The 22,762-nt window shown below is 52.0% G+C and overlaps 2 protein-coding genes across 2 annotated transcripts in view; both read right to left on the reverse strand.

Annotated features, from left to right (window-relative positions):
- LOC142025982 (scavenger receptor cysteine-rich type 1 protein M130-like) overlaps nt 1-22,762 on the reverse strand; it is a 329,010-nt gene that overhangs the window by 268,314 nt on the left and 37,934 nt on the right. Inside the window, exon 3 of the mRNA XM_075018730.1 lies at nt 17,196-17,200. Within this exon, the coding sequence (XP_074874831.1) occupies nt 17,196-17,200 (5 nt within the window). The remainder of the gene's footprint in view (nt 1-17,195; nt 17,201-22,762) is intronic.
- On the reverse strand, nt 1,743-2,669 carry LOC142025971 (olfactory receptor 14A16-like). Its single transcript, XM_075018720.1, has one exon. The coding sequence runs from the start codon at nt 2,667-2,669 to the stop codon at nt 1,743-1,745; it is 927 nt and encodes a 308-aa protein (XP_074874821.1).

A 22,762-nucleotide genomic window follows, 5' to 3' on the forward strand; every position in this document is an offset into this window, starting at 1 on the left:
CTCTCCAACTCTGTTTGCGCTAGGCACTGACACCTGAGCCCTGGATCCAGACATGGGTCCCCAACAGATCACACTGGGGTGCTGAGCTCATCCTCTACGTCAGTGGGGAACTTAGTGAAAGCTAGAGGATCTTTTAGGGTGCAGCTGAATGACAATGTCCTTTCATGATCTTTTGAGTTACAGTCCGGTCTGCAGGACCTGCACTGAAGGTCTCTCTGGTAGTGAGACGCCACTTTTTAAAGGCATAGCATTGGGGAGCCAGCTGTGAGAGCGCTGTAAGCATTTACAGAATGCTTCTAGGTCACACACAGCAGGTTTAACCATTAGCACAGCTGGGATGGATCCAAACATTTCTGTAGGATCGCAAGTATGACAGAGACAGCAACAAGAAAAACCAAGCAGATTGCAGACCTGCCCCTAGATACCATGGGCGCCATGACTGCATAGGGCTGGGCAAGGCATTCTAGATGAAAAATGTCTCTGAAATCAATTCTCTCACTGCGTTCTTGAATTCCCTCTCCAAAGAGTGGAGGGCAGCTAATTCCAAGAGCATGATTTCACAGAGAGCAGGTGTCTAAAAGAGATGGAGATTTCCCCCTCTGTTAACCCCCATTTCTGTCCCTTGGCAGTGACAGCAAGAGGTCCATTTCCCCTTCTGTAGGTCAGTGACTCCGCTGAGCCAGCGCAGATATCCAGCCTCTGGTTAGAAACCCTCGGAGGGGATGGGTATTCAGCTCCCCCATGCACCCCACAGACCCACCCTCTTGCTGCAGTGCAGATGTGCACAAAAGAAGCTCCTGCATGCGAGTACCTGGTCTGAGCTCCTTCTCTAACCAGTGGGGATGGAGGGTGGCAGTTAGTTACTCACACTTTTGTGTGGCCTGCTGCATTTGCAGTGCCGGGGTGGTCTGAGACACGTCCAAGTGCCTGCAAGCCCTGACAGAGCAATTCTGAGTGACCCACAGCCTTCCTCTGCGTCAACACTAGGGATGAGTGGACCTCCACTGAATGGGGGTGACACTGATCACTCTCCAGACTCTTCACCCATGCTGTGGGGTCCCTGCTGCCTCCTCTGGGATTGCAGAGTCCTTGTTTCCCTGTGGATACACCAATTTGGCCCTTTACCTTCGGTGACTCCACCTTGGGTGCTCTCTCACTTTGTGGGGCTCCATTCACTGCCCATCTCAAGCACACTCTATCCCTGGAGAGCCTGGGGGATCTCCAGGCAGCTCCAGTTTCCCCTTGAGAATGACGTTGTCTGCCCCGTCTGACATGTGACAGCCTTGGGTTTGTCACTCAGTGACCAGCCATGGCCTCCACTGTCACTAGACACTGACGGGTGAGCCCTAAATCCAATCCTTGATCTCTACATGGTCACAAGGTGACTGAGAGGCTTTTGCTCCTGCAGTCATGCAGAACCCTGAGCAACTCCTGACTCCGGCATTGGAAGACAAGCCCAGTGTTCATGCGCAGCACAGAAGAGATCTCATTTTATTACACAGATGTTGTAATGTGTTCAGCTCTCAACAAGCATTAGACACCTTTATAGAGGCTCCAGGTAACCCTCCAGAGGGGGTTCATACCTCTTTAGAAGTGAAAGGAAACCAAATGTTACTGTAGGAACATTATAAATGAAAAATAATAATTACAGTAACAATAAAGAGAACAACAACAACAACAGGTCAGGACTGGTGTGGAATACCCTGGCAGTCATTTGTGGAGAGATGGGATGTTTCTTGGTGCTAAATAGGAGTCCATGTAATCAGTTTCCTAATACCATTCTTGATCTTTTGGTTCCTCATGCTGTAGATGAGGGGGTTCACTGCCGGAGGCACCACTGAGTACAGAACTGCAAGCACCATGTCCAGGGATGGGGATGAGATGGAGGGGGGCTTCAGGTAGGCAATCATGCCAGTGCTTACAAACAAGGACACCACAGCCAGGTGGGGGAGGCACGTGGAAAAGGCTTTGTGCCGTCCCTGCTTGGAGGGGATCCTCAGCACAGCCCTGAAGATCTGCCCATAGGACAGCACAATGAAAACAAAACAATAGAAGTGCACAAAGACACTAACCACAAGTACTCCAGCTTCCCTGAAGAAGGAGTCCAAGCAGGCGAGCTTGAGGATCTGGGGCATTTCACAGAAGAACTGGTCCACAGCATTGCCCTTGCAGAATGGTAGTGAAAATGTATTGGCAGTGTGCAGCACAGCATGGAGAAACCCACAGCCCCAGGCAGCTGCTGCCATGTGGACACAAGCTCTGCTGCCCAGGAGGGTGCCATAGTGCAGGGGTTTGCAGATGGCAACGTAGCGGTCATAGGCCATGACAGTGAGGAGATACAATTCTGCTGACATCAAAAAGGTAAACAGAAAGACCTGGGCAGCACATCCTGGGTGGGAAATGGTCCTGGTGTTCCAGAGGGAATTGGCCATGGATTTGGGGACAGTGGTGGAAATGGCACCCAGGTCGAGGAAGGAGAGGTTGAGGAGGAAGAAGTACATGGGTGTGTGGAGGCGGTGGTCGCCGGCTACGGTGGTGATGATGAGGCCATTTCCCAGGAGGGCAGCCAGGTAGATGCCCAGGAAGAGCCAGAAGTGCAAGAGCTGCAGCTCCCGTGTGTCTGCAAATTCCAGGAGGCAGAACTCAGTCATGGAACTGCTGTTGGGCATATGCTTCCTCTGGACACGGGGGACTGTCCAAGGAGGAAAAGGCAGTGACAAATTACCAGAAACATCTCTGAGCAAAACCAAAGATATGTCTCATACACCCTCCTCCTCTCACACACGCTACCTTTTCCCTTCCTCAGGAGAAACTTTCATTCTGCCTCTGGTCTTCAGCTTCATATTCTGTGGCTCTGTGTGCTGGAGCAGGGCCTCTGCCCGTTGTCTCTTGAGGAGTCGACCCAGCCCCATTGCAGTGGGTAGATGGGAACGTGGCGGGGGGCTGGGTTTGATAGTCAGAATATGTCAGATAAAATCACTCCTAACACAGGAGGGCTTGTCAGCATCTGCAGTCCCAGTGTTACAGAATGTGGGTGCAGAAAGGAGATTTAGGGGGGCTGCGTTTTTTTACCTCTTTCCCCCATCCTGCCCTGGGAGTGTTCTCTGAAATCAGAAATCATGAGCATTTCTACTGCACTCAGAGAGACCAGCTGTGAGAGATGAGAGGCAAAGGGATTCACTGTGGCTTAGTGAGGAGTGAATGGAACTGGTTGGGCTTGTTCCCAGCTACCCTGTGCTTGCAGTTTTCTTCAGATGGAGGGCGATCACACTCCTATGGTACCAGTAAAAGCCACCAGACACTACTGAAAGGAGAGGGACCCACTGCAGACCACTAAATGTCTCACCCTTTCTCAAGGTCTCAGCACCCTCTTTCTACAAAAGGACACACACGGCTCATTTCATCAACCCAACAGCATTTCCTCAGTTATAGATAGGATCTCTGCACCTCTCTCTGTGGGCTTTCAGATAACACAAAGATGCTTATGTGAACAACTTCCCTGCTTAAGGACAGCTCACAGCTTGGAAAGCCACCCCAAAGAGATAGCCAATGTCCTAATGATTACATCTAATCCAGGGAAAACCAGCTCATTCCCCAGCCCCACAGAATGCATTGCCCACAGCCCCACAGGTGAAAGCTGGGACACCTCATTTCCAGGGACACACCTGCATAGGAGGACCCACAAGGTCAGTGTGTGACCCTGCAGCTAAAACTCCCATTCCCAGAGGGCCTGACAGCAAGAATGAAATAACAATAAAAACAACACAGACAACTGGAGAAACATGGGAAAATACAGTGAGGGTCTGGCTGGGAGAGGCAGCCGGGCACTCAGGAAAGTTCTGCTTACTCAGCTGTTCAGACCTCCTCCCAGACACCAACAGTGCCAGGCAGATGCTCTCAGCCCTGAGCTCTGCAGAGGGAAATGGGCACGTGGCTGGAGAGCTGCACCCACGGCTCTGCTGGAGCTCTGGCTGCTGAGGAGATGGTTCATGCCTTGGACCCCCCAGCTCTGAGGGCAGAGGCTTTGCTGGGAGGGAGAGGAGCCAAAGGGGCTTGCTCAGAGGAAGGGGTCTGCACTGGAGGAGATCATACAGAGTTTTCTGAATTCTCTCTCCCACAACATTTCTGCGTTTTGTTTCCTCTGATCTCATTCCCTGATTATATTCTTGCTGGCTGGAGATTTTCCTCCTGGGAGGTGTTTCCCTGTGCCTTTTCTTTTCCCTGTCAGCACTCACAGATCCCATCCCAATCTCTGTGCGCTCCCCCTGGCCCTACAGAAACATGCCTGTTTGCAGGGCACTGGCCAGGCACATGCTCCTTTTTGCAGGTGGTAAAGGGCAGATCAGAACAACCCTGAGAGGTGCAGCAGAGGTGATTCTGGTGGTGCCCATAGGCAGGGGAGTGGCTGAAGGCATTTTAGGAAGCTCTTGGCAGACCTACTGATCACTCAAAGTTGCAGTTCAGGAGTCTCAGGGACTTGTTGAAATTTGAGTGTTCCTTTTCCACTTCTCCTTGTCTCTCCTCCCTCCTTACCCCTCTGGAATTGGAAACTGAGAAGATAGACACAGGAAAGCTCCTTATCTTTATAATAATCCCTGCCTTGTTCTTCTGCTTGAAACATCCTGTTTGAAATATTCTGGGGGTGATTGGGAGCTCTGAGCATCCCTGACCCACGCAGCATCTTCTCGGTAGCAGAATAACCCTGCCCTGCCCTGCCCCACCAAGGGTTGCTCCTTCCACCCACAGCTTCTCCCCACTGTTGCAGTTCCCCAGGCAGGCTGAGTCCTTACCCTGACCAGCAGCAGAGTCCCTGCCCCAGCACACAGCTTTTCCCTGCACCCAGAGACTTACCGTGCAGAGGGCTGTGAAGAATTCTCTTTGAGTCAGCTCTCTGCATCCTCTCACTCCAGACCGCCTTTAAACTCTCTCTGCATCACTCCTCTCCCCTCGGTGCCTGCAGGCAGTGCCCTCAGCCCTGCTGCGCTTTGCAGAGGAGCTGCTCCTGGGCAGAGCTGTCTCTCGGCAGTGCTGCCTGCTTGCCATGAGCTCCCTCCAGCCCAGGAGCCCAGCCCAGCTCAGCAGCAGAGGAGCAGCCCAAGGCAGCCCTTTCTCTGCCCCCTCTGGGCTCCCTCCAGGTGTCCCTGGGGCTCCAGGGGAACCTGCTGGGAAACAGGCTGAGGCAATCACAGATGTATATTTCCTCAGCTATGGAGAGCCACATCTTCATGAAATAAAACTTTCTACTCAGAGACAAAGTTACATCTACATGTGACCATTTTTTCTTTCCAGAAATATAATCCTTCTCTCAGAGTTACTTGTAATGTACCACTTTTTTTGTGTTATTCTTTAGACAGGATACTCAGAGAGTGGAAGGCAGGGTTCTCCTTTACACCTGCTGAGGGAAGGGATCCTTGGGTCAATGGTGGGGTTTCATCTGCGTTTCTATTCATGGCATTTGGAGGAGACTCAGCTCTCTCCCATGCACACCACAAAGCCACAGGAGGTGGGATTCCTCTTGACTCTTTTCAGGTGGGCACAAAATAGGCACCTGCATGGGAGCTCCTTCTCTCAGCTTCCATCTGAATTAATGGAGATGAATCACAGGAGTCAGGTGTTCAGACGCAAATACCTGTTGACATCTGAGTTGCCAGAGGTGGTCCAAGATACATGTAGGTAACAGGAAACTGTAATGGAGAAGTTCATAGGACAGGGCAACATCTCGGAAATCATGTATGAGCCTGGTGGGAAATTCCTTTGGCCAAGTGACATGACACTCTATGACCAAATGAAGGCCAAAAGAACCTTTTTCTACTCCTTATCTTCATGGTAGTTTATACAGGTATTCATATGAACGATTGCAGTCATGTACCATAGCGAGAGCTGGCTCTCTCTCTTTTCCATCAGCTGAATTTACTATACCTCCACTGGCTATAATGGCATGTGTCCCATGTTTGTCCCCACATTGCCTAACAGAATTCAGGGCAGGTACTCTATTTAATGTCCAGATCCAGGGCCACAGAGCTGCACCAGATGCCAAGGCTGGCATGGACCTCACAGGACCTACGGGAAAGCAATTCCCATTCAGGCTGGTACATCACAGACACTCCAGACGGCATCGCAGAGGGTGCGATTTGGTGCCTGTGTGGCTTTAACTGATGCCATCAGTCAGAGGCATCAGTCATCAGATGCCATCAGAGAGGCAAGGTCTGACCCTTCTCCACCCAAGAGCTGCAGGCATTGCATGAACATGAAGCATGTCGCACAGGGGTTTTTACTCACTCCCTTGATACAATCAACGGAAAGACCAAGAATTTTCAGAGTGTTCCTGGATACATCTTGTCTTCAAGGACAGTATCCTCCAAGCACAGCAATGGTCCATATCAAAACTCAGTAGAAACTCAGGAAGGAATTCAAGGGCACCAAGATGAACTTTTGGTACTTCAGGAACTGTTACAGGAGAAAAAAAGATAAGGTAGGACCACTGGCGAATTGAGTAAGATTAGGTCTAGATAGATCTGCGGTACTCTACGTCACAGCCTTGGTTAATACCAGCCAGGTCTCCCAGGCCTCTGTGCTGTGAGGCAGGACTCTGGAGGAGAACAACCAGCAGTGGATGGGGATCAAGCCCGGGGTTACTCAACCAAACTACACCCTTACCACTCCATAGGAACCACAGGGGTTGCATCCAAGGGTGCTGAGAGTGCTTTTTTCCCCAGGAGGTTCTGGCCTGTTATTACCCCAGTAAGAAAGGGATTCAGACACTGTGAACTACCTTTTAAAATTATGTTCATCATCGTTAACACTCTAAGGAGAGAATCATGCAGATCATCATTGGTCGCTTTAGATGGTGGGAACCCCAGGTGGTGTAGTGTTGAACAGGCCTTCGGCGCAAATGCAGCAAAGCATGCAGAGCCCATCCATAGAAGACAGTCTCCTGTTTTGGTCATTCAAGCTACTGTAGGGTTTTCTTACCAAAAATCCCAACTCTACTTATTGTCTCGACAGTCAAACAGAAACGATGTTTTCCTGAGAACATCTTGCTGCACGGTTAGACACAGTCAAGGCCACGCAGGAGACGTAATGTCCAGTACAGAGTGGGACCTGCCTGCAGGCCCTTGTGTGACAACCTGCTGCTGAGGTTGTCCTGTGGCCAAGGGATCTGTGCAGCAAAGAACAGGTTTGATGGCTGTGCTGTATGTGCAGCACGGTGCAGCGCAGCCCTAAGAACTCGATGTTCAATAGTCTTCTGGTCAGGACCAGTGTTCAGGTTTCCCTGTGAGAAGTCTGTGCTCTATAACACCGTCACAGCTGAGATGCCGTGGACCAAATGTGCACTGCCAGGAGGAGCTGAAGACCCATAGCTTGTCACAGAACTGTGACGGTTTTGGACTAAATGAGACGTGGTGGGACAGGTTGCTGAGCTGTGGTGCTGCAATGGAGGGATACAGGCTCTGCCCAGGGAGCAGCAGGGACGATGAGGAGTATCCCCCATGTATGAAGGGGAAGCTTGGGTTTGTAGAGGTCCTCTACATAACAGGCAACAGGTTGGACTAGCTTTTGCCATTTAGGATCAGAGCAGGAGTCAGCAGGAGTGACCTTGTGTTGGAAGTCACAAACTGCTTGTTCAGGGAGACGAAACAGAAAAGGACTTTTGTCATCAACCCCAGGAAGTCTCCAGGTTCATGAGCAGGTTCCTGTGGTGAACTTAAGTGCCCTGGCATTCCCTGGCAAGGCAAAGCAACAGGGTGCCAACAGCCTGAAGGCTTTTGGGACAACTTCTTCAGACAGCTGCTAGGTGGGCCACCAAGGGTGAATCTCACCTGGACCTGATCCTGGCCAACGAGGAAAAGCTGGTTAAGGATGTGATGATGTTCAGTGTCAGTCTTGGCTGTCATGGCCATGAATTAGTGGGGGATGAGACACCAAGGGGCAGTGAGCAAGGCCAGCAGCAGAACACAGACCTGGGACTCCAGAGGACAAGAGTTTGACACACTCAGGAGACTGAGACAAGTGGTGCCATGGGAAGCAGCTCTGAAGGGGGAAGCAGCATGGGAAATCTGATAGGCCATACAGGACGGCCTCCTGCAAGCACAAGAAGGATCTCCCCAAATACCCTTGAAGAGAAGCAACCATCTCCAGAGGCTGCTTGTGTGAACTGACTGAGCTCCAGGGCAAAAAGGCAGCAGGCAGGAGGTGGAAGCAGGGAAAGCTGCCGACAGAATGTAGAAACCTTGTCCCAGGATGTAGGGAAGATGCCAAAGCCAAAGGTCCCGTTGCCTTGAGAGATGCAGGGGAGGATAGAGGCAGCAAGATGAGCTGATACTGGTTCATTAACCGTAAAAGAATAGACAGGGATCATGTGGACCTGTTGCTGATTTTCCTAAGTTTAGGAAAAATAAGGCTGAGGAATTTAATGACTTCTCTGGCTGTGACATCTGCCAGGCCTTTGTGACTGTTGGCAGGACCCTGGAGGAAAAGAACCAGCAGTAAGTGGGGATCAAGTCAGAGGTTACTTGAGCAAACTCAGCCTTGAACAGCCCCTGGGAGCAGAGGGGAATCAATTCCCAGTTTTCTTGGGAATGGTAAATATTGGTGTATGCCATGGACTAGTAGAAGGAACAACATGTCCCGCTCTCAATTGGTCCTCAACTAACTCTTGTATTTGTAGCAGCCTTTCAGAATTTAGTGGCCACTGATCAATCCAAACAGGCTCTTCTGTTTTCCAGCTAATTTTCAGGATTGGCTGCCCCCAGTGACTGCTCCTAAAAAGGATGGGTCACTAACATTCCCTTCATTTGGCTCAATAAATCACGGCCTATGAGGCCAAACAATTCAGTTGGGGTAGTCATGACATACGGACGCGTCGTAACGTTTTCACTGTAGGGGAACACAAATGTAATCGGAAGCTGACTTACTAAGGTGGCTTGTGTGCCCCCTATCCCTGCAATGCCAAAATTTGGATCGATCAGTGTCCATGATGGAGGCCAAATATATCGTGAAATAATCGTAACATCAGCTCCTGTAGCGATTGTCATCAGTTTCTTGACGATAACGCCGTCAGGCCCTTCCAATTGCACTACCTTTTCTGGTTTACCCGTTGTTATGTCCATGGCAAGGTATACCTGTGGTTTCCCTGTGGAGCCGAATCCACCATCCCCACGTTGTACTTCACCTGGGTTTGGAACACATGACCTGAATGGAAATAATTGTGCTATTCTGGTACCTTTAGGAATAGAAACAAGAGGGATTAAAACAAGAATCATAATGTTCACAGTCCCACAAAAATCTGCATCAATAAGCCCTGGGACTACCAAAATTCCTTTTAGAGCTGTTGAAGATCGTCCCATTAAAAAGGCACTGAGCCCGAACCCCAGTGGTCTCTTTATGTTGCTATCCACCAAGTGTACACCTGTGTCCATCAACGTAATGTCTACTGCAGTTTCCACATCCACGCCGGAGCTCCCTGCAGCGGTGGATCTGGTGGTCACGAGGCTGCCTGAGGGCTGGCAGCCCAAGATCCTTGCGTTTGTGTCGTCGCGCAAGGGGCCGTCACGGTCGGTGTAAAGTTTCCCTTCTTCCTGTATTCTTGGTGGTATTGTCATCTTTCTTAGCAGAAGCTGTACATTTGCTCCTAATGTGTCCACGTTTGCCACAGTTAAAACACTTGACCAAGGGTGTCGTACTGGCCTTGTGCTTCTTTGTAGCTCCTCGTGGAGCTGCGACAACATAGGCTGTTTTCTGTGAGTCCACAGCTCGATCCATGTATTCTAGCATATCAACGACGGCCGCATTTCTCGGCAAATTACACAATGCTCTGCGCGTCTTCTCATTAGCATTTTCGAAAGCGAGCATTTTGAACATGTTTTCTTTCATTTGCTCGGTCATGTCAGGGTGGGCATAGATTGCCCTATGCAGACTATTAATAGACTGTGCGAAAGGTTCATTATGCTCCTGTTTCACCTGAGTAAAAGTATGGTTTCGAATATTGTCTGGTATGGAAAGAAAAGCTTGATAGGCCAAGAGCTGTGGTAGGTGATGAACTGCAGTGATACATTGTAACTGGGCGTTCCCTGATGCGAAGGGTCCAGTACCCATCAGCATCTGTGTGGTTACTCCCTATAAGGGATCTGTTCGTTGTCGTGGCGTTGCTTGTTCCCTATCACAGAACGTCTCCGACTGCTGGAAAAACAACATTTGGGCGGGCTCCAAAACCAAATGTGCTAGCTGTTTAACATCTTGAGGTATCAGCGTATCAGAAGAAAAAATGAATTGCAGCAATCGTTGAGCTAACGCAGACTTAATACCATACTGACTCACAGCATTCCTTAATCTCTCAATGACCTTCCAGTCAAACGCCTCCCATTTTTTCTGTCCATTTAATGCAATAACTGGGAATGCTTGGAGCATAGTCCCTTTATAATGGCATCTCTTATTATTCCCCTCCAATGCCTCTGCCTTTCTTCTGCAGAGGCTACTGCAGGCGACTCCGCGCCTATCGCGGGCACAGTCGGTTTCACCGTCTCGGATTCCGAAAGGCGGGATGGATGAACGGGCAGTGGCGGGGGTGCGGATAGGCCTGCCCGGGGACCGGCCACGGCCCCGGCTGGTGTCGGCCAGTGCATGGCCGGCTGACACGGGCCGCTGTCAATGGGCGGAAGGGGGGGCGGAAAGGTAGGGGAGGAGGGAGGGGGTGGGGGGAGGGGGGCAGGAGAGGGCGGAGGGATGGGGGCGGGAGGGGGCGGGGGGAGGGAGGCAGGAGAGGGCGGGGGGAGGGGGGCAGGGGCCGAGGGAGGTGCTGGAGGGGGTGGCGAGAAGGGGATGGGAGGGGGAAGCGGGGCCGGTATACGGTGAGAATCTTCGCTCTCTTGCCCTCTCGGTCCATCCTTTCGGGAGGATGACCTTTTCTCCCTCACTTCTGGTTCTTCCGACCGTACTGTCAGTTTTTGTAATTGGTACACCACCTCCCTCAGGAGCTCTTCAGATCATACTGTCAGTTCTTGTAGTTGGTTCACCACCTCCCTCAGGAGCTCTTCAGACCGTACTGTCAGTTCTTGTAGTTGGTTCACCACCTCCCTCAGCTCTTCCATCGCACCACCTGATAGAGATGGTTCCCTGTCCCCCGTCCCCCGCAATCCGTTTATCTGCATTAGTCACCCCCGAGTCTTTCGGCTTGAGATCTGTCAGGCGACAATCGCCCCCCCCTAATTCCCCTGTTTCTTGCGGAGTAACAGACAGGGGAATTTTTTCGGCACCAACGACCTGGCTGGGTATAGGCAAAGGCTGTGTCTGTGCAGGCGTCTCAGCGTTAACGGAGATGGATGTAGATATATTGTCAAGTAAAAACAAAATAAAAGAGCTTTAGTTCATCATCATGCATACAAAAGAGTTCCCTTACAGCACTGTCCTGATACTGTTATTACTGTTATACCGCTAATTCCGAAACTTCCTTGAAAGCTTCTATATTATTCGTCAGCTCCAAACCTCAGGCTTCTAAGACACACAAAGTACTACCTCAAATCTCTGCAAACCAAATCTCTCCCACTTTCTTTGTCATTGTGACAGTTACACGACCGGACTTCGAGTGCTGAATTGGACATTACTCAGAAACTAAACCTAGCCACCCCCAGTGCCTCTGACATCTGAGGATAAGCTGGAACGCCAGGGGGGTTATTTTCTGCCAAATTCCTTTACCCTTTACCGCAACAGTGACTCCAGGAACAACCCCCACTATCCCAGTGAGATTCATCTCACTTGTCTCGGAAAGGCTCATTGCCAGTTCCTCTGTCTGCTGTGATACCCATCCTTGGCTTTCTGGCCTGTGCCTTCAAATACACAGTATGGAAGAAGCGTGCCTGTAGGACATCTCACCTGTGTAGTCAGAAGGGGTTCTGCAAGCATCAGCAACATTGCCCTCTAGAAGAAGGCATTTCTCCCCTTTCAGAAGGCACAGAGCACATCTAGGGACTCTTAATACACTCAGAAGCACACCCCTCCGTGTTTCACCTCTCTGAACTTCCTTCACCATTTCTTTCAGCAATGACCAAAGAAGAAAAAGGTTCTTCCTCATAGGTGTCCTACCAGGAGAGAGTGGAAAAGAAGGACCTTAGCCTCCCACAGTGTCACAGAAGAGCGGAATGCACCTCATTCAAAAGAGACCAGCAGCAGTATGTTGTAGTGAGGTAAAATAATAATTTGACAGAGTTCAGTAAGTTCAATGGAATTTAACAAAGTTTTAACACTGGTTTGACAAGGCTCAGTAAGTTTAATGGCAAGGTTCACCTTACTATTTATATATAGAGAGAGAACATTTATAAAGCTATAGAAATCAGATTAATATAGCCACAAAAGCATAGGTATGAAATGGATAAAACCTCCTTTAATAAGATCTAATGGATCGAAGAATTATAAGTGTGAACAGAAACAAAAGGAAAAGGCCAGGCTGGGGTCGCCCACTTCACCAGGCTGCAGAATAAGCCCTGACTAGCCTGATATGTGTGTGGGGAGACTTCAAGAGGGTGGAAGGCTGCCTGAAAGGTGGTGGGGCATGGACAAGCTGGAACATGCCCAAAGACTATGGCCCCTTTCTAGGACGCCTCTAAGGAGCCCCCATAACAAATCCTGTCACGTGCAAAGAAGGGTCCAGTCCTATGAGCCAGACTGGGAGGCTCCCACATCCCAGCCCAGCCCTGCAGGGTGGCCATACAGGGTTACTGGGGCAAAGTCTGGGCTTTGCATGGTGCAGCAAGACACAGGCCTTGTGAGCTGTGAAAATAGAAAACCAGGACCAAATGCCAACCTCAGAAGAACATGTGCATGGGGACAAAGAGGAAAAGACCTGAAGGGAATGCCCAGAAAGAACCATATGAACAAGAAAAAACAGCCAATGGGCCTATGAACTGCAAATTTCATTTTGAGGTATCGCACTCAGAAGATGAGTGGTGGTGGTGGTGGTGGTGGTGAGCTCCCTTTCCCCATGGTTGTAAGGGATCTCAGAGCTACCTGCAAGACTCCTGCGGGGTACAGTCGGGTGCTACATGTTTTGCCTCGTCCTTAGGTTGATGACCTGATTGGATGTTTCAAAAAACTCCAGATGACTGAGGGAGGGGAGAGATCAGGAGTGGGCTGGGACTTGCCTGGGTCCACCTGAGCCACACCAGCCAAACCCAGTACACTCTGTTTATCATGTCAAAGGATGGGGAAGGGGGTGGTGGTGGTTGACGGAAATGCATTGAATACTGCAGGACCTGAGCAGGATGCAAATGGTATGGAAGAAGGGGTGGAGATTGTCCTGGGTCTGGCTGGGATGGAGTTCATTTTATGGTGCCATGTTTTGTGCTGATGGCTAAACCAGCATTGATAACACACTGGTGTTGTAGCTATTGCTGATCAGTGCTGGCATAATGCCACGGCCTTCTCTGTTTCACGTTCTGACCCCCCAGCGAGGAGGCTGGGGCTGGGCAAGAGGCTAGGAGGGGACAAAGTCAGGAGAGCTGACCCCAACCGACCAGAGAGGTATTCCGTGCCATATGGTGTCTTGTTGAGAGATAAAACTGGGAGGAGACTTTCTCCAAAGTAGCCATTGGTGAGAGATTGCTGGGCCTCAGTCTGCTGCTGTGAATGATTGCTTCTCCATCCCTTGTTTCATTTCCTTTTTTCCCCTCCACTTACTAAACTATGTTTCTCATCAGCCATGAGTTTTGCTCGCACTTTTGCCCTCCCAGTTTTCTCCCCCACCCTGCTGTGGGGGAGTGAGTGAGTGATTGGGTGGGGGTTTAGCTGCTGGCTGGGGTCACTGCACCACATGAGCACATAGCAAACAGGCTAGTATGAGCTTCTGAGGTCACTGCTGCCTGAGTAACTGAGAGGCCAAGAGTAGGCTCATGGCTTGTGAAGGAGCTTGTGAGGTCACTCTTGGTAAAGTAGCTGATAGGCCAGGACCAGGTGCAAAGCTTGTATAGGTGCTTGTGAGGTCACTGGAGACTGAATACCTCAACTACCAGTAGATGGCAAATAGGGGGATATGTGCTTGTGAGGTCACTCTTGGCTAGAGTAGCTGATAGGCCCAGAGCAGGCCCGCGGACTGTGTAGGTTCTTGTGAGGTCACTGCTTCCTGAATAGCTGACAGAGCTGGAGCAGGAACATGGATGAGAGGAAATGCCCTCAAGTTACGGCAAGGGAGATTTAGGTTAGATATTATGAAAAATTTCTTTACCGAGAGGGTTGTCAGACATTGTTATAGGCTGCCCAGGCAAGTGGTTGAGTCACCATCCCTGGAGGTATTCAAAAAGCAAGTGGACGGGGTACTTCAGGACATGGTTTAGTGGGCATGGTCGGTAGTTGGACTCGATGATCTTGAAGGTCTTTTCCAACCTAAATGATTCTATGTGGTTTGTGCGGGTGGCTGTGAGGTCACTGAATCCCAAGTAGCTGATAGGCCAGGCAAAGGCCAAAAGCTTGTGTAGGGCGTTGGGAGATCATAGTGCCTGAATGCTTCATAGGCTGGGAGAAGGCCCATGGTTTGTACAGGTTCTTATAAGGTCACTCATGCCTGAAGTAGCTAATAGGCCAGGGCCAGGCTTATAGATTGTGCAGGTGCTTGTGAGGCTACTGGTGCCTGAGCAGATGATAGGCCAGAAGCTGGCACATGGCTCGTGAACGTATTTGTGATGTCAGCAGTGCCTGAATACCTGACAAGCCAGGAAGAGGTACGTGGCAGTCGTAGATGCTGTGACATCACCTGTGGCTGAGTGGCAGATGGACCAGGAGCAGGCACATGGCTTGTGTAAGAGCTTGGGATTTCACTGGTGCCGGAGTAGCTTTTAGGCAAAGAGCTGGCATATGGCTTGTGTGGGAGCTTCTGACGTCATCGAAATAATATTTAGGCCCCACCAAAATGCAGCTTTTTGGAAGAACCATCATCAGTGGAAGCCCATACACAGCGCACGCATACACGTGACACCATGTTTAGACACCATGGCTAAACTGCGAGAAGGACTGGAAAAGCGAAAAAGAGAACAGGAGACGCAACAAAACTGGTACGAATCATGGTTCAACCGTTCGCCGTGGTTAACCACCCTGATATCCTCCTTGATAGGGCCAGTCACAATAATCCTGCTGACATTGATTTTCGGACCCTGTATACTGAATAAGCTCGTGTCGTTTGTCAAAAAACGACTACAAAGCGTTAACATCATGTTTGTAGAGCACCAACAAATGCTTTAACAATGTATTTATTTAACATTGTCCCTAATAATTTCCTGACTTACCCCTTAACTTCCTTACTTACCTGCCTTAACTAACTAATTTATGGTGTTTATAGTTTTTAATATAGTTTTCTACTTAGATTTATAATATATATTACATATATTTTTTAAGACTTTTTATAAAACTAAAAATTTTTGCTAATTATATTAATATAATTTTTATAACTAATTTAATTAATTTAACTAATTTAACGACGCATAGGGAGGGGGGAAATGTAGGTAATTAGGGCCTGGCGGTTGGAAGATCTCGCGTTGTACGAAAAGTTAGAGCCCCTCTCCTAATGACCAATAGTGTTTAATTTACGATGTAAGCAGACGGAAGTGGCGTCGTAAACCAAAGGTATATAACACTGTGTCGACCACTAATAAACGCCATTTGCTGTCCACCACATTGGTGTCCGCAAGCTGATGGACGGGGGTCGCCGTTCCTGAACCAGGTCGCCACGCCTGCACGCCAGGCGACACGTGTGTGACAGTGTAACTTGTGAGTGCACAGCGATGGCCATGGGAGGGTGTGAGGTCACATCCCCAATGGCACCCCATGGCCGTGGGGCTCAGTACAGAGCGGCCGCATGCATCAAAGGGGCATCATGAGGGACGGGATGCGCCCAGCCCCGTGTCTGCGAGGCCGAAGGAGCAGCCCCTGCAGCCGTGGCTGGAGCAGTCGGGGTAGGGGTGGCTCGGGGGCACCGCAGGGATGTGCCTGGGCATGGCGCCAGGAGAAAACCACAGACTTCCTCCGGAGCGCGGGGAGCTCTGCGAGGTCACGTGGGCTGTGGTTTGTGCACCTGCAGGCTGCAGCTCCCGAGCCACCCGCGGGGAATAACGGCCCCTCGGTGACATGCCGAGAGTCAGGGACACATTTGAGCCTCTGGGCTGCATGTCTGCTGCTGGGCAGGGACATGTCCCAGCTCTGTCTCCGGCTTCTGTGAGGGCCCCACCATGGGGCTCTCTGGGGAGGGACGAACGAGCCGGCACTCGTGGAACGGAGCTCTTCCCCTGGCCAAGGACCTTTCCCAGCTGCTGCTCCCAGCAGAGCAGGGTCTGAAGCAGGGGCAGAGGCTGTTTTCTTCCTTCCTGACACAGCCCCCAGTGCAGTCTCAGCCCTGTGATTCCCATGGCACAGGGGTGGCTGGACACTCGCACCTGGGGCTCTTGGATGTGCCCAGTGCAGGAGATGCTCAGTGCTCCTAGTCCACACGGCACAGTTCAGGGGGTGAAAAACCTGTTCCCCCCCCACAACTGGCCCTGTCTTGTGTCGGCCTCCCACCACAATGACGTGACACCTGTAGCGGAGCCATCTCTCATATATGGTCATGAATGGCGCTGGAGAAGTTCATTGGAGGGCTGGGCTGTGTCGGAGGGGAGATGGTTCCCGATAATGTCTAAAAAGGTGCTGCTGTTTCAATTGGCTCCTCCTGTAGCTGGGCTGGCATCTTCAGAGATATATAACCCTCCCATTGCTGTTGTCCCTGTGAGTTCCCAGGAGCCGTGACAGGGAGTGGGGTGCAGCAGGGCTGTGCCGGCAGGGCAGGACTCTCAGGATGGGGACAGAGGGACTGGTGTTCCCACAGGTGCTGTGGCTTCTCCTCTGGGTCCAGTTGTGCAGGGGTAAGTGCCGATTCCCTCATCCCACTTCCTGGGCCCAGTGGGGTCTTGGGGATCCCACTGGGAACGTGGTTCCTTTCCACGCTTCCCTGAGACAAGGGTCAGAAGGTGTTCAAGCCCATGGACCTTCTGCCTTTCCCTGGGCCTGTCTGCATTTATGGCAGCCTAGCCTCCCTACCTGCACTGGCCGGCTACACCGAGCCTCCCTGCCGGTGCCGGCAGGGTAGACCTGGCTGCCCTAGCTTAGTGGGCGGGGTAGACCAGGATACATACCAGCAAGGGCAGGGTAGACCTGGCCTCCTGAACAGCGCCGGTGGGGTAGACTGGGCCTCCCTACCCATGCGGGTGGGGTTGACCAGGCCTCCCTAACCCCACGGGTGGGGTAGACCTGGCCTCCCGAATGGTGCAGTTGAGGTAGACCTGGCCTTTCTAAATGCGCATGTGAGGTAGATCAGGACTCCCTGCTGGCACTGGTGGGGTAGACCTGAGCTCCCTAGCCAAGCGGGCGGGGTAGACCACGCCTCCCTATCAGCAAGGGAGGGGCTAAACATGTCCTCCTTAACCGTGCAGGCAGATTAGACCTGGCTTCCCTAACTGCGCGGGCGGGGTAGACCTGGTCTCCCTACCGGCAATGGCGGGGTAGACGTGGCCTCCCCAACCGCGCAAGCAGCGTAGACCTTGCCTCCCTAAACATGCGGGCGGGGTAGACCTGGCCTCAAGACTGGTGCCAGTGGGGTAGACATGGCCTCCCTAACTGTGCGGGTGGGGTAGACCTGGTCTCCCTAACGAGCTGGCGGTCTAGATTTGGCCTCCCTACTGGCACCGGTGGGGTAGACCTAGCCTACCTGCCGGTGCTGGCAGGGTAGACCTGGCCTCCCTAGCCTAGCAGAAAGGGTAGACCTGGCCTCCAGACTGGTGCCAGTTGGGTAGACGTGGCCTCACTAAGCATGTGAGTGGTGTAGACCTGGCCTTACTACCGGCAAGGGCAGGGTAGACATGGCCTGCCTAGCCGAGAGGACGAGGTAGAGCAGGACTCCATAAATGTGCGGGCGGGGTAGACCTGGCCTCCTGAAGGGCACCGGTGGGGTAGACCTGGCCTTTCTAAACGCACGTGTGAGGTAGACCTTGACTCCCTGCTGGCACCGGCGGGGTACACCTGGGCTGCCTAGCCAAGTGGGCAGGGTATACCTGACCTCCCTGTTGGCAAGGGAGTGGGAAAACGTGGCTTCCCTAACTGCGTGGGTGGATTAGACCTAGCCTCCTTATCCGTGAGAGCAGCGTAGACCTCGCCTCAAAACCGGCGCTGGTGGGGTAGACATTCCTCCCTAACCGTGCGGGCAGGGTTGACCTGGCCTCCCTGCCGGCGCCGGTGGTGTAGACCTGGCCTCCCTACCTGCGCGGGCTGGGTAGACCAGGGCTCAGTAAATGCGCGGGCAGGGTAGTCCAGGCCTCCCTAACCATGTGGAAGGTGTAAACCTAGCCTCCCGACCGGCACCGGTCAGGTAGACCAGGCCTCCCTACCAACGCTGGTGGGGTAGACCTGGCCTCCCTGCTGCACTGATGGGGTAGACCAGGCCTCCCGAACGATGCTGGTAGAGTAGACCAGGCCTTCCTAACCGCACAGGTCGGCTAGACCTGGCCTCCCTGCTGGCACCGGCGGGATAGACCTGGCCTCCCTAACTGAGCGGGCGGGGTAGACCTAGCCTCCATACCTGAGCAGTGGGGTAGACCAGGTCTCCCTAACCGCATGGGCGGGGCACGCCTGGCCTCCCCACCGGTACCAGTGGTAGGCCTGACCTCCCTAACCACACTTAGCAGCGTAGACCTGGCCTCCCAACTGGCGCGAGTGGGGTAGACCTGGCCTCCCTATCTGCGTGGGTGGGGTAGACCTGTCCTCCCTAACCACGCGGGCGGGTTAGGCCTGGCCTCCCTAACTGCGTGGGTGGGGTAGAGCTGGCCTCCCTACCGGCAAGGGCGGTATAGACGTGGCCTACCGAGCGGAGTGGGCCGGGTAGTCCATAACCATGCAGGCAGCGTAGAACTGGCCTCCCTACCAGTGCTGGTGTGGTAGATCAGGCCTCCCTATCCATGCAGGTGGGATACACCTGGCCTCTCTACTGGCGCCGGTGTGGTAGATCTGGCCTCCCTAAATGCATGAGTGGGGTAGAAGTGACTTCCCTAACCTCACGGGCGGGGTAGATCTGGCCTCCCGACCAGCACCAGTGGGGTAGACCTGGCATTCCTAGCAGCGAGATCCGGGTAGACCAGTCCTTCCTAAATGTGCAGGCAGGGTAGACCTGGCCTCCCTACTGACGCCCATGGGGTAGACCTGGACTCCCTACCAGTGCTGGTAGGGTAGACCTGGCCTTCCTGCTGCACCAGTGGGGTAGACCTGGCCTCCCTGCTGCACCAGTGGGGTAGACCTGGCCTCCCCAACCATGCGGGCAAGGTAGACCTGGCCTCCCGACCTGCACAGGCCGGGTAGACCTGGCATCCAGACCAGCGCTGGTGGAGTAAATCTGGCCTCCGAACCCACGCAGGCAAGGTAGATCACGCCCCCCTAACCACGTGGGCAGAGTATACATAGTCTCACTACCCGAGTGGGCAGGGTAAATTTGGCCTCCCAAATGGCACGAGCGGGGTAGACCTGGCCTCCCTACCAGCGCCAGTGATTTAGACATGGTCTCCCTACCTGAGCGGGCGGGTAGACCAGGCCTCCATACCGGCAAGGGCAGGGTAGACCAGGCCTCCCTGCCAGTGCTGTGGGGTAGACCTGGCCTCTCTACCAGCGCGGGCCAGGATAATTATGCCTCCCTAACAGTGTGGGTGGGGTGAACCTGGCCTCCCTCCCCGAACGGGTGCAGTAGACCTGGCCTCCCTAACCATGCAGGCCGGGTAGACCAGGCCTCCCTACCGGCGATGGTGAGGTAGACCTGGCCTCCATAAGCATGCGGACAGCGTAGACCTGGCCTCCCTACCAGCAAGGGCAGGGTAGACCTGGCCTCCCGACCACCACCAATATGCCTCCCAATCATGCAGTGACCCTTGCTGTAGACAAGATGGACCTTGCCATAATGCTGGCATTCAGGTGCTGGCAAAATGGCACCAGCCCTCTTGGAAGGTCATGGTGTGTTTTCCCACCTCCGTCTCCAGTGGAACATGGCTTTCCTGGACATGCTGTGCCATATTTGCTAGACACACGCCATTGCACTAGGTGCCCCAGGCACGGCACTAGTGGCCATTCTTATGCCATTTAAAAGAGAGCCTTGACATTATATCACTGCCTGCAATGCAGGGGTGTGCTCATGTCTGAGTTTTGCAGTGAGCTGAGCAATACTGAGTGCAGCAGGGAGTGCCTAGACAGGGGTCTGACCATCCTTCTGGTGCACGCTTCCATTTGGTCAGCTGAAAGACCAGCAGCTGCAATGGAAATGTGAGTCTAACTGACATTCAGGTGCCCTAAACTGTGGGTGTAATCTGAGGTCACCAAGGGACCCCTCTCCACAACCCCACAGCTGATACTCAGGCAGTTGTGGGTATCGCAGGTATGCTCCACCAGAGCCTGAAGACACATTTTCGTCTCCAAAACACAAATTTTTGACCACCCCTGGCACCTCAGATGCTACCAGGTGTTTGTGTGTGAGCAGCTGACAGCCAACCTGCATCGGCATGGATCCCAGTGGAAGCTCAGGGCAGGGGCTGGCCTGCAGGCACCTCTTTTGCACAAACTGCACTGGAGCAAGGTTGTGAAAGACCTTTAAGATCATTGAGTCTAACCATAAACCTAACCCTGCCAAGTCTACCACTAAACCATAGCCCTAAGTGCCACATCTAGACGTGTTTTAAATAACTCCAAGGATGGTAAGTCAACCACTTCCCCGGGCAGCCTGTTCCAATGCTTGATGACCCTTTCGGTGAAGACATTTTTCCTAATATCCAGCCTCGGAATATTGATTTTTGCCAGGAGGTCCTTTCTCATCCATACCAGCCTCCTGCAAGATTGCTTGACTTCCTGCCTGTCTGGGTGTACTGTTCTGGTGCTTGAAGAGGACAGCCTTGACCATCAAAGAGCTCTCCCCTCTTCTCTGCAGGACCATATCCCATGGGATTCTGTAAAGGATGTCCCTTGGCAGACCAAAGCCTGCTCTCCTGAAGTCCTGCTCTTTGCCTCTCAGGAACCTCAACTCTACTTTCTCACCCCTGACTATTACACCCCTGACCAGCTCTTCCTTGTTTCCAAGGATGACGTCCTGCAGGACACTCCCCTTCACTGGCTCCTCAGGCACCCTTGCCACGAGGATGCTGTCAATGAACTCCAAACACCTCCTGGATGGCTTTCACCTCGCTGTGTTGCCCCTTCAGCAAATTTCAGGGCAGTTTCAGTCTGCCATGAGGACCAGGGCCTGCAAGCAGGAGGCTTCTTCCAGTTGTCTGAAGAAGGCCTCACCTGCTTTTCCTTCCTGTTCAGGAGGTCTGCAGCACTCAGCCACCCACCACAATGTTGCTTATGTTGTTCTGGCCTCTCATGCGGACTGTCCAACTGTCCCTATCCAGCAGTGCTCCATGCACGCCTGCTGCTCTCTCACATAAAGGGCAACTTCCCTTCCAGGTCCTGTCGCCTGGGGTGCAGGCGTGGCGACCTGGTTCAGGAACGGCGACCCCCGTCCATCAGCTTGCGGACACCAATGTGGTGGACAGCAAATGGCGTTTATTAGTGGTCGACACGGTGTTATATACCTTTGGTTTACGACGCCACTTCCGTCTGCTTACATCGTAAATTAAACACTATTGGTCATTAGGAGAGGGGCTCTAACTTTCCGTACAACGCGAGATCTTCCGACCGCCAGGCCCTAATTACCTACATTTCCCCCCTCCCTATGCGTCGTTAAATTAGTTAAATTAATTAAATTAGTTATAAAAACTATATTAATATAATTAGCAAAAATTTTTAGTTTTATAAAAAGTCTTAAAAAATATATGTAATATATATTATAAATCTAAGTAGAAAACTATATTAAAAACTATAAACACCATAAATTAGTTAGTTAAGGCAGGTAAGTAAGGAAGTTAAGGAGTAAGTCAGGAAATTGTTAGGGACAATGCTGGGCAAACACATTCTTAAAGCAGTTGTCGGTGCTCTACAAACATGATGTTAACGCTTTTTAGTCGGTTTTTGACAAACGACACGAGCCTGTTCAGTATACAGGGTCCAAAAATCAGTGTCAGCAGGATTATTGTGATCGGCCCGATCAAGGAGGATATCAGGGTGGTTAACCACAGTGACTGGTTTTGTTGCGTCTCCCGTTCTCTTTTTCGCTTTTCCAGTCCTTCTCGCAGTTTAGTCATGGTGTCTCTCACTATTCCGGTGTGGTCTGCATATATACAACATTCTTGTGTCATCTTGTTCCGCAAACTCAGCCCAGCAATCGGTAGGTGTCAGCTTTGCGTGGGCGTCCCCACGGAGGCAACGATGGCCTTGCTGCACACCAGCCCGATGCTCTTCGGAAAATCCCGGTATTTATACATTTGCAGAGGAACAGGTTTTAGCACACGTGGCCAGCGGGTGCCAAAAGTCTGCCTCGATTGCAGTCTATGACACATGCGCCTGCTGGCCAGGCACGCTGCACGAGTCATAGCCATCTTGTCTCTTGGTTCATGGGCTTTATGATGAGGTTGCGGTGCACAGAGATCTTGACCTGTTAAGACCTATGCATTAGTTTTTGATTGAGGTGGTATTCATATTGCCACATCATCTATGATGCTTCAGATGATGATGATCGTACAAATTCAACAGGAGTCCGTCGTGGGCCTGTATCTGTGGAAACACAATCAACCTTGTTCCCAGGTTATTAATGGAAATAAACTTTACCTTTAACTTTGGCTTTAACTAA

Source organism: Buteo buteo, chromosome 31 (genome assembly GCF_964188355.1).
Source record: "Buteo buteo chromosome 31, bButBut1.hap1.1, whole genome shotgun sequence".
Lineage (NCBI taxonomy): Eukaryota > Metazoa > Chordata > Aves > Accipitriformes > Accipitridae > Buteo > Buteo buteo.

What these genes read in the sequence shown, in the direction of transcription:
- LOC142025971 (XM_075018720.1), bottom strand. Translation starts at nt 2,669, where the DNA reads ATGCCCAACAGCAGTTCCATGACTGAGTTCTGCCTCCTGGAATTTGCA.